Genomic DNA, 11,819 nt, shown 5'->3' on the forward strand with positions numbered 1-11,819 from the left:
CTGCCCCAAGGGAAAACCACAGCAAGAGACCAGAGCACCAGAAATTTATTGAACACTCTGCTTTTCCCAAAGCACAACTAGCCACACCCACGGGGGTTGTGGGAGGGAGAGAGTGGGGCAGTCTCCCAGCCCTGCGCTCCTGTGCCAGGCCAGGGTGACCAGCAGGAGGACACCTCAGAGCCAGACTGGGGGCGGAGGACACAGAGAGGGGAAGAGGACAGTCTGAGGGTGGAGGCTTCTGTCTGGAAGTCCCACGTCCCCAGTACAATGGGAGAGGGGTGTGTAGAGCAGATGGGGCCCTAAGGGCAACCAAAGGGCACCAGGAAGGCAACACACATTCTCCAAAGAGGGTGACACATTTTTTAAGATGAAGCTCCTGTCCTGGGTCACCGGGAACACACAGGCTCGAGCACGCACACACACATACACAAAAATGTTACACTCCTGCAAAGAGGGGCGCAGCCCCAGAGACCCAAGCCAAAAACTGGGAGAGGGTCAAGCAGGGACTGGAATGAAGCCCCCCGATTTATCACTTGGGGTGAGTTTTTGGTTTTTTTTCTTCTCAAAAGGGATATGTAAAAATCCACAACAAATCATGCCAAATTCATTAAGAATGATAAAAACCCAGCCTCTCCCTCCTCACTTGAGCATCACACGGGGCCAAAATCGCCCACCGAGGAAGTGGCAGGGAAGTGACCAGGCCGGGTGCCTCCTCCCCAGTCAGAGCCTGGAGGCGGATAGCTCAGGCAGCCCAGCTGCCAGCTTTAATCTGGAAAGCTGGGCGGGGAGGGGGCGGGGGCCACCCCAAGGGGAAGAGCACGTTTCCAAGGCAGAATTCTAAAAATAATAAAAGATATTTGAGCGGATGGTACTGGAGGTCTTGGCGCTGGGGTTGGGGATGGGGGTGGGGCCGCCATCAGCTGCGCTGCTCCAGGTAGGCGGACAGGAGCAGCCCTGGCGGCAGGAAATCCAGGTGGCGATTGCTGACCTTCATCTGCCGCTTGCCCTCCAGGTCGGCGCCTGCAGCGGAGACAGGTAAGATCGGGAAGAAAGGCGAGGGTGCTGACACCCAGAGACCGAGCCCTCCGCCCACCCTGAGGGAGGGTTCCCGCGTGAGTTAGGTTGCCCCACCCCCAGGTCCCAGGGCAGTGTATTCAGCAGCTCCTACTTCCAGCCTGCCTTCCCTCTCCCATTACTTATCCCGTGTCCTAATGGCACCCAGATGTACTACTGAGACACACTGGCCCAGTGTCAAGGGGACTAAACGAGGGTCCTGCCCCTTTGGTCTCCCACCCCCTCAGAGGACACTCCAGGCCCTGGGTGACTCAGTCCCCACTGACCTCCCTTTTCCCAACTCGTGTCACCCCAAAACCTGAATATAGAGGTACATAACCCAAGCTAGGCCCACCTCCCAGCCTCTGCCCTGGCTGTTCCCTCTCCCTTGATCCCCATATTCCAGGGCTGTTCTCCTATGTTCAGGCCAGGGTCCTACTCTGGCAGAGAAGCACCCCCAGCCAGCCCCTCCATACCAAGTCAGTGGGAACAAAAGCAAGTGTGGGAGCTACACCTCCCTCAGAGCCATCCTGAGAGGAATCATCTTGGGGTTGCCATGGAAACTGTCTCCTCTGCAACTCTGGGCAGGAGACATATAGGCCTGGAGAGTATGGATGGGATGCCAAGGGCCACGAAGGGCCTGCAAGGACCCTCCCTGGGGGGACTTTGTCCCAAGAGCCTCCACACTGAAAAAGGGGGTGCTGGCCCCTGGAGGGGAGACTTGCCAAAAGTCACACTTGTGGCACTGTGGAGGTGGGCTACAGCTAAGTGAGAACTCTACAGACACTGGGGTCCCCTCATTTCATCAGGCCCCTGAAGATGCAGACAGAGGCTTGTCTGTGTCCACAGCATCATCCATCATGGGGACAGAGGTACAGGAGCTGCTGTTGAATTAAGGCAGCATCCCCCTGTTACCTTTGTGCTCATGAGGTCCCTCCTCCCCTGATGCCTACTGCTGGGTGAACAGACTCCAGTAAGCCCAGCCTCAGTTTCCCCAGGACAGAATCAGCTAACTGGGGCCCAGGGGCCACCAGGTACTTACTGGCTGAGATGAGATCCATGTACTGGCAGATGGCGTGAAGCAGGAGCCTCTCAAAGCTGCAGAGAATGGGTGGTGAATGGCCTGAGCTTGGCACCGTGGGAGGGGGGTGCCCACTGCACCTGCCCCCACATATTCACCTGTTGTCCAGCATGGCCGTGTACACGGCCTGGGGGGACACAGAGAAAAACCTCAGCAGCCGCTCCTCCCAGGTCTCCAGTGTTTCCTGTAGGAGAGACAGGTCCAGCAGTCAGGCCAACTATGGCACCCTGGCCCCCCAAATCCATGCCAGCCTCTGGAGCCCAAAGCCTTGGGTTCAAATGTGGCCTCTGACTCACTACATGAAGCTACTTAACCGTTTCCAAGGATACCAGGCACTTAGACATATCCACACTTTTGAATGTCTCAGCCTTCTGCCTGGTGAACTCCTACACATCCTTTAGTACCCAACTTCCTTGCCCCTGACGCTCCCACCCTCAAGGAGAGCCCTAAACCAGCCCTGAGTCCTGCACTCTGATCACACTGGTCTGTATCCTGCCCATCTTCTCCATCACACCCCGTTCACTGGGTTTCTGGTCTCCCCTCAAGCCAGCCCCCAATTAAGAAGCTGAGAAAAAAGGCCTTCAAGAAAGACCAAAGACAAAGAGAGGCAAGAGAGTACAAGGCCGGGGCCTGGTACTCACCATGGGAATACGGCTCCGCTTGAGGACAGCTCGCAGACGCCTGCTGATGCGCTGGAAGCACTCCCGGGGCGTATAGGCCGGGTCCTCTGCGAGAGTCCGAGCAGTGGAGGCAGATGAGGGAGCAGAGCCCCAAGCCCCACCCACACACGAGACTCCACCCCACCCACACCGGCCCGGCTCACACCGGGGTCCTCCCATCTACCAAGCCCCACCTATATATCAGACTCCACCCCGACTTGTTCTGGTCCCACCCCCACACCAGGCTCCTCCCTGCCTTCCCTGGCCCCACCCTCTCACCCTAGGCCACGCCCCCACCCTCTGACACCCCTCCCCCCCAGGCCACGCACCCATCATGCCTCTGACTGCCACTTGCACCCTAAATCCAGACCCACCTCTCCGCCGGTCTTCCCCGCGGGTAGGCCCCCTCCTCCGCGCCTTGCTCTTGCCCTCATCCTCCAGGTAGCGGAGAACACGCTCCTGCTCCTCCCCTGAGCGGTTCATGAAGTCGTTCCAGATCTGGAAGAGAGGCAGGCAGGCCCTGACTGATAACTGTGCACTCTCAAGCCTCAGTTACCCTATTTGGCCAATGCACATGGTGGGGCCACAAGCGCACGGAATTACTCCTCGTGGACACATTTGACCACTGGGTCAACAGTTTGTGGATCATCTGTGTTGGGGGGTGTCATTATGGACCAAATACATCCCCAATTCTGTCAGTAATTCCAAGGTAAGCAAACGAACCTCAGGTGCTGGAAGGTTTTGGGGTGGAGGGGTTGCTGGCCTCTTGAGGGAGACCCAGGGACGTTCATCAAGGAACCAGAGAGGGTTCAGTGCAGGCAGTGCTGGTGGTTTGGGGGAGGGGGGAGCCAGGCAGGACATGGGGCCCCACCTCCACATAGGTCTCATTGCTGCAGGCTTCTGCAAAGATGCCAGGTGCCGCGGGGGGTGCCAGGTCCCCATCCTCTGGGCCAGGTGTTGCTCCATCTGTCTCCAGCAGGGTCAGGAGGTACTGTGCTAAATGGAAACAAACAGTCTCTGGGCTGGGGGTCACCCCAGGCTTCATGGGGTCCAGAGGCCCATGTTTCCTCCCATCCACCCCACTTCTATATTTAGGGCCTTTACTCTCCGGCTCACACCAGCCTCCCCTCCTCCACACTCCAGCTGTCTTTCCCAGAAGACACAGGAACCATCCAGCCTCCAGAACTCCTCCTACATCGCCCTGGCTTGGCTTGTTGAATTCCTACACCACCTTTAGGGCCCCAGCTCCAATGCCCAGAGCTTCCTCACATTGTCCAGCTCAGGGCCAGGCTCAGATAACAGAACATGCACGCCATTGCTGTCTGAGGCCTAGGAGCCCCCAGGAGGCGCCCTTCGACCCCTGCTCACTGTTCTCCAGGCGCTGGAGGCTCTTCCGCCCCTTGGCCTTGGGCACGAGGTCTGAGTTCCGCACAGCCTGGTTGATGAAGTGCTGCTTCCGCCGGGAGGCCGACAGCCTCTTCACCTGGGAGCTGGCTAGAGCGGGCAGGCAGCCCGGAAGGGGCCTGTGGGTCGGGTTTGGGGTTGGGGGGGCAGTCCTCAGGGCCAAAACAGGCCAGGACCCCCAGGAAGAACCCTACCATCACCACTCTCTCACAGCCAACCCCAGCTTGGTTTCCCTCTGCAGTGGGAAGCTCACCCCCATTGCACATGGAGCCCTGGACCCTTAGAATGTCACTGTGCCACATCGCTCAGGAGGCAGATACCACTGAGGACAGATGAGTAAACCAAGGCTCACTGAAGGGAAGCCACACATTGGTGGGGGCAGTGAGGGGGCTGAGGAAGCTGCTCCCTGTGCTCCTGGGCTTCCAGGTTTGAGCTGCAAGCCAGTGAGGCCCGCGTCTCCTTCCTCTGGGAGTTTCTCAAGAGATTTAATTTGATGATGCATTCCTACCTGCCCCCCCAATCCCCAGCCTCTGATAGCAGGTAAACCAGAAAACAGCCCCCAGAAGCTAAGGCGCTACCTGAACCCACCTGCCTTGTGCCCCCAGAGCCCCCCTGCTATGTGCTCAAGGCCTGGATGGGGGAAGCAGGCAGAGTGGCCCCCTGTGAGCACAGGTACTAATCCTGGAAATGGATTAGTGGCCCAGGCAGGCCTCCCACTGGGGACCTGAGGGCTAGGCAGTAGGTGGCTTTGAGGGAGGGAGGGGGCAGGTATTGAATGGAAACTTCCTGGTAAGAAGCTGCAGAGCTGTCATGATCAGCCCCTGACTATGGGCTGAGAGGAGGGTCCCATCAGTCTCAGAAACCCTCATGCTGAGAGGCTGATGGTAGATTCTGAGCTTCGGAGGGTCTCGGGTGCCAGAACTCCCCCTTCCTCCTTGCCCTAGCCCACCAGGCACCCGCTCTGTGCTGGCTGTCCCCCACCCCAGTGGATTCCCGTGCCCCAGGCTCCTCGCTTGTCACTCCCATCTCCTTTTGCCTTCTGTTCAAACCTCCCCAGCCCCTCACTGCTTTCTTCTCCTGATGGCCACAACTCCTACCTCCCTGCCTAAAACCCACCATGACCTCCAGGCACAGGTAGGGTCTGGTGTCCAGTGCACCCCGGTCTGGCATACAGCAGGTGCTCAGAAAATAATCACCCAATCAGGTCCCCAACAAAACTCCATGATTCCAAGACTGAGTAGAACCCAGAGTCCAGAATTTCACCCAAACTTTCCTGGTGTTTGGGTGATCCCAAGACACAAATTAAAAACAGCAGTGTGAGTCCTCATGCACAAACAGCTGCTAGAAAATGCCATGAAGCCCTAGGATATGAAACAAGGTGCCTCAAAGAGGTTAGGAGTGAAGGCCATGCTTATTAAGGCTTATACATATATAAGTCCTTGAAAGGAAAGCTATGACAAACCTAGCCAGCGTATTAAAAAGCAAAGACATCACTTTGCCAACAAAGGCCTGTATAGTCAAAGCCATGGTTTTTCTAGTAGTCATGTATGGATGTTTGACAGTTGGACCATAAAGAAGGCTGAGCACTGAAGAACTGATGCTTTCGAATTGTGGCCTTGGAGAAGACTCTTCAGAGTCCCCTGGACTGCAAAGAGATCAAACCAGTCAGTCCTAAAGGAAATCAACCCTGAATATTCACTGGAAGGACTGATGGTGAAGCTGAAGCTCCAATACTTTGGCCACTTTATGTGAAGAGCTTTCTCACTGGAAAAGACCCTGATCTGGGGAAGATTGAGGGCAGGAGAAGGGGGCGCAGAGGATGAGATGGTTGGATGGCACCACTGACTCAATGGACATGAGTTTGAGGAAATTCCGGGAGATAGTGAAGGACGGGGAAGACTGGCATGTGGCCATACATAGATAGGGTCGCAAAGAGTCGGACACAGTTTAGCCATTGAACAAAACAGAGTCCCCAGCGTTAAGTTTTTGCCCTGGACAGAAAGGTTGTTACATCTTGATCAGGAAGCAAACAGGCTGATGAGCCCCAGCCCTGTCTCCTGAGATTGGAGTGGGGCAGACTTCATGGATGATACTATATGTTAGGCAAAAATCTATGGAGAATTAGCTGATTGATAAATTAATCTGGCATAAGTACCCATCAGTGGAGACACACAATCAGCGGATAGGATTCACATACTTTCACTACTGGGGCCTGGATTCAGTCCCTGGTCAGGGAACTAAGATCCCACAAGAAGCACTGAGCAGCCAATAAGAAAAGCAAAATAGGAGACTAGCATGCAGGCAGAGGCAGGGGTCAAGCCTGGTATCTCAGCCTTGAGCTTTAATCCCAGCTATGATACTTAATGATATGACCCAGAGCCTCAGGTCTCTCTCTGCAAAGAGGATAAGAATGGCCCCCTGCCAGTCCAGGAGGGACACTCAGAGCCAAGAGAAACCAGGACACACACCTCTGCTTGGTTTCCTCCTATGAGTGAGAGCTCACCCCCTGAGCCACAAGATTGATCACAGCAACATTCCTGGTTAAGTGACAGTCCTTAGTTAATCAATCACTGTCACAATAGGAGCCAAATACTACTGTCCAGACAAGACACCCTTTATTCAGATTTGCAAACCAAGGAGCAAAGTCTTTATCCCAAGATCCCACAGCTGCAAAGAGGGCAGCTAGGAGAGGATGGGGCAAGTCAAGTCAGCACATAGCCAATGACTCTGAGGCTGGATGTGACCTTCCCGAGGCCCAGGCACCAACACCCCAAGCTCCAGATTCAGCCGTGGCCTCCTCAGGGCTCTGAAACCTGGGTCTCCACCCCAGCAGCTGGACGCATGCCAGGATGGTGCCTGGTAGGGCTGATAACAAGACCACATCCGGGGGGGAGCTGTTGGGAACATTAGAGCTGGGCAGGGCTCAGGGAGAGCTCAGGCCCTTGGGGTGTGAGGCTCCCTGTTACCTCAGGACCCAACGTGGAACCAGGGTTGGAACCTGGTCTGAGCAGGACCACTCCCAAGCCACCAGCCTCTGCTTCCCTCTGGGGCCACAGTGGGGCCAGGGGCTCAAACTCAGGTCTGGTGGGCCCCTCAGACCACACCCCACTGTGCTAAGATCCAACTGCTCCCTGCCCTGCTCCACCACTACCTGTGGCTCCCCAGCACCCTCAAGGCAAGGCTCAGCCCCTCCCTGGCCTGGCAGTGCACTTGCCTGGTCCCACTGGGCTCCTGGGCCTTGCTGCTCTCTAGGATCCCAGCACCTTCCATCAGGAGCCTTGGGGCTGATAGCAGGGCATCCATGCCCCACCCTGTCTCTCCCTTTCACTCCCTCTGCTCCAGGCACTGAGTCCTTTTACTGCATTTTAAACCCACCTCAGGGCCTTTGCATGTGCTTAGCCTCCTGCCTGAAGCAACCTTTTCCTGGTTCCCAGTCTAGGCTCAGAAGTTACCTTCCTGGTAACCACCCCGCCCCCAAGCTGGCCCAATCAGCCCCGTTTCGGGCTTCACCAGTTGGCATCGGCAACCAGCTGGCCCTCACACTTGTTTACTCCTGGTTCTCACCTCCTTCACTAACCCCAAATGATAAGGACAGGGTCCCTCTCTGCCCCTGCTGGGCCCTCAGCACCTGGCCCCCAGCAGGTTCTCAAGAGCTATTTGTTGAATGAATACCTGAACTTCTGTTTATACTCACCCAAGTGCCAGTTCATTTGGGTGGCCAGCTTCCCTGGCCACCCAAAGAGACCACTTTACAGACGGGGAAACTGACCACACAGACAGGCACCTGAGGTTTCCTAGACCAGGCAGGCCTCGGGGAAAAGTCTACACCTGGCAGGGGCCAACATCCAACAGGGATGGACGGGCCTGACGGTGGGAACAGCTGCTAAGCCAGGTTGGCCCCAGGGAGGACAGACAGGCTCCTTTGCCTCCCCCAACTCTGCTCCCCAGTTTTGAGACTGGCCTTTGACATCCCCTCCCCTGGGCAAAAATACACCTTCTCAGGCACCAGCCCCTCCCCCAGGGACAGGCCAGAGAGGAACCTACTTCCCCAGCAGGAAACCAAGGAGGGCTCAGAGCGGAGGTGACTCAGGTTGGGGTGGGGCTGACTGGGGAGCAAACCACCACCCCACCCAGGACACAGAGGTGAGGAGGGTGGGGACAGGTCAGAGGGACTCTGCTGTCAGGTAAATTACCCACTTTGGGTGGTTAAGGCCCTTTAAAAGGGGGTAAATAACCACATCTATAGACACCGGTATACCTTCTGGGTAAATAGCAGGGTGGAAGTAATAACACCAAATAAAAAATACAATAAAGCAATCATAAAATACCAAAATGATAAAATTATTTTAAGACACCTACAATAGTATGCTATTTAAGATAATTATCAAAGAACAGATGGTCCACTTTTCTGGGTACCTCCAACCGCAGGGTCACCGACCCCAGCCACTCTGAGAGGGGGCCCGTTGTTCCATTTTACAGATGGGGAGACCGAGGCACAACAGCGGGTACTAACCTGCCCAGGCCGCTTGGACGCCCATGAAGGAGCAGAAACGGAACAAGCAACCAGGGTGGACCGCGGGGATTTCTGCATAAATACTCGGGTTAGGAAGAAACCTACGACGCCCCCCAACCCCGGGGGTGGGTGGGTACCCATATGGGGTCGTCCACCCGCTTCCAGTCTACATCCCAGGACACAGCCTCGTGTTAACCGGCTGTGTAAGACCCCCTTTCTTCTGGGTGTTCACCCGGAGAAAAACAAAGAGCGCGTCCGCCTGGAAGTTGGGGGCAGACAACCCCGACGGGTACCCAGGACCGGTGCTGGGTGAATCCCCAGCTTGGAGACACGAACAGCTGCTAGTGGGAAAACTCCAGATCACCACCAGCGCGGTGACGGGTACATCGCGCGCAGCGGCAGCGCCTCCCCGGAGCCGGCTATTCGGCGCCTGGGACCCCCGAGGCTCCGGGACTCCAGCGCCCGGGGCTCCGCAAACGCGGACGCGGGGGTGCGCCCCTGCACTCTGGCAAGTACCCAGGCGTGACGGGGATGGGGTTTCCCCAGGAACACCCTGTAACAACAAAGCCCCTCGCCACCTAGCTCCACTCGAGTGGGGTACCCCCAGGAAAAGGGGCGGGGCGGGGGCTGCCGCCCGCGATGGGTAAGGGGTGGGGGCCCCGGAAGCGCGCCCTCCCCGCCCCCAAGCAGCGCTCACAGCGTCCGCCGCCCGCCCGGGACGACCCTCGCCGCCGCCGCTGCTTCCTCGGGACCGGCCTCAGGGTTCTCCAGAACGACCATAGCTTGGATTCCGCCGCCGCTGCTGCCGTCGCCGCCCGGCAGGGCCTTCTCTGGGCCCGGCAGGAAGTGACGGGCGCCCGGAGGCGGGCTAAGGCGGAGCCTGGAGGCTGGACACGCCGGGCGGACGCTCGGCCACGTCCCGGCCAGGCCCCGGCGGCGGGCCAGGGACACCCAGCCCCGAGGCAAGGACGGGGACACCGAAGCCCCAGCCCCAGGGGACACAGCGGCCCCCTCGCCGCTGCCGGGCTGTGACCCCTGCCCCCGGGGGACAGTGGGGAAATTGAGGCCTGGGGAGGGAGGCAGGAAGGGGACGTCCTTTTCAAATGCTTGGACAGACCTAGTGCCCCGTGCCACACACCACCCCACCCCACCCCCCAGCGGCAGCAGGGCTCTCCTTCCACCAGCCCCCTCCGGGAACCTCCTTCAAAGAGCAGCCTCCGGATCCCGGCTGAGCGCCTCAGTTTACTCTTCTCTAAAGATACAACGTTGAAAGGACTGATGCTGAAGCTCAAGCTCCAATACTTTGGCCACCTGATGCGAAGAACTGACTCATTGGAAAAGACCCTGATGCTGGGAAGATTGAAGGCAGGAGGAGAAGGGGACGACAAAGGATGAGACGGTTGGATGGCACCACCGACTCGATGGACATGAGTTTGAGCAAGCTCTGGGAATTGGTGATGGACAGGGAAACCTAGCATGTTGCAGTCCATGGGTTCGCAAAGAGTCGGACAGGACTGAGCAACTGAACAAAACTGAAAGATACAATACGGACTTCTCTGGTGGTCCTGTGGCTGAGACTCCTCCAGCCAAGTGCAGGGGTCCAAGTTTGATCCCTGATCAGGGAACTAGAGTCTGCTTGCCTCAATTAAGACCTGGTGCAGACAAATAAATAAATAAATAGAAAATAAACATTAAAGAAAAAAAAAAGGAACAAAGCTGGCGGCACCTGTCTTTGCCTTTTAGAATTTATTCATTTAGCAAATTCCCACTGTGACTGGGGTAGGGGCTAAGCTCTCCAGACCCAGTGGTAATCAAACAGACCCCTTCCCCTGTGTGGGATCAGGAAAAGAGGACTTTTGGAAAGAGGACAAGCATATGCAAACGTGAGAAGGGTGTAGCAGGCAGAAGGAAGTGTCAGTGTAAAGGTCCTGGGGCATCCAGATAGCCAGAGCAGGATAATGGGAGAAGGGGGTGGTGGTGGACAGAAGAGAGGTAGAGAAGAGGGGACAGACCAAAGGTGGTCCTTTAATGACAGATCTGGCTTTTGACCCAAGGGCAATGGGTAACCAGGGGAGGTTTAAGAACAGAAACTTAGAGTTGCTCTAGAATCTAGAATCCATCCTTCATTCCACAAGAAAAGTGGGAAACTAGGACCATGATGGCCTTTCCCAGGTGATGCTAGTGGTAAAGAACCCCCCTGCCAGCACAGGTAGACATAAGAGACCCAGGTTTGATCCCTGCATGGGGAAGATCTCTTGGAAAGGGAAATGGCAACCCACTCCAGTATTCTTGCCTAGAGAATCCCATGGACAGAGGAGCCTGGTGGGCTACAGTCCATAGGGTCGAAAAGAATCAGACACAACTGAAGCAACTTAGCACTCATGTTCACAAGACCATGACATGGGACAGCAAGGGATGCAACCCACCCAGATCCAGCCTGGTGGATGCTACACAGGACAAATGATCACACTTTTGAACAAGTGAAGAGCAAGAGAAGAAAAAAAAAAAAAAAAGAGGAGGAACTATTACAAGACCCAAGAAACCACACACTGTATGACCTCATGTAGATAAATGTGGAAAGAAGGGAAAGAATCAAGGTGATGGGAAATGGGATCTCTGGGGACAGTGCTTGGGCAGGGTCTCTAGATGTAGGGGTGATATTTGGTCTCCAACTCTAGCCCACGATGACCAGCCACTCAACAAATGTGCCAACCTGGGTCTTGACCTGATTCTTGAGCCTTACTCAGTCTGTCCTCACCCTTTTATTTTCTCCCCTTGACTCATTCCTCTCCTCACCCCCCCCCTTTTTTTTTTTGGCGGAGGTGGGGGAGGGCAGCACAGTGGGGCATTTGGGATCCCCAACCAGGGATCAAACCTACATCCCCTGCTGTGGAACCGCAGAGCCTTAACCACTGGACAACCAGGGAAGTCCCTGTCATCACCTTCCTAACACCCTCCCAGATCCTTGGCCTGCCTCGGAGCCACCGCTGTCCCCCAGAGCCCCGGCCCCCTTCTCACTGCTCTCCCAGGCCCACACAGCTGAGCAGCCTCCCCAGAACAGTTCTTCCCCTCTCCAAGTATCCTGGGGTCTCCTCATCCTAACCTGGCC

General features: G+C 56.4%; 1 protein-coding gene across 3 annotated transcripts; it reads right to left on the reverse strand.

The window, feature by feature from the left end:
- Nucleotides 1-27: 27 nt before the first annotated feature.
- Nucleotides 28-11,189, reverse strand: R3HDM4 (R3H domain containing 4). Of its 3 annotated transcripts, XM_086411271.1 has the most exons (9): nucleotides 9,408-9,546; nucleotides 8,711-8,782; nucleotides 4,162-4,316; nucleotides 3,665-3,789; nucleotides 3,168-3,291; nucleotides 2,776-2,861; nucleotides 2,233-2,318; nucleotides 2,096-2,151; nucleotides 28-1,020 (listed from the first exon to the last, which is right to left on the reverse strand). In XM_086411271.1, the coding sequence occupies exons 1-9, from the start codon at nucleotides 9,488-9,490 to the stop codon at nucleotides 917-919; spliced, it is 891 nt and encodes a 296-aa protein (XP_086267397.1). In that variant the 5' UTR covers nucleotides 9,491-9,546; the 3' UTR covers nucleotides 28-916. The 3 variants fall into 3 exon arrangements, with proteins under 3 accessions (XP_086267397.1, XP_086267398.1, XP_086267396.1); XM_086411272.1 differs by lacking the exon at nucleotides 8,711-8,782; XM_086411270.1 differs by lacking the exons at nucleotides 4,162-4,316; nucleotides 8,711-8,782 and having other exon boundaries at nucleotides 9,408-11,189.
- Nucleotides 11,190-11,819: the final 630 nt, after the last annotated feature.

Source organism: Bos grunniens, chromosome 7, assembly GCF_055505025.1.
Source record: "Bos grunniens cultivar Pamir isolate PY7600 chromosome 7, Bosgru_T2T1.0, whole genome shotgun sequence".
In the NCBI taxonomy this organism is placed as follows: domain Eukaryota; kingdom Metazoa; phylum Chordata; class Mammalia; order Artiodactyla; family Bovidae; genus Bos; species Bos grunniens.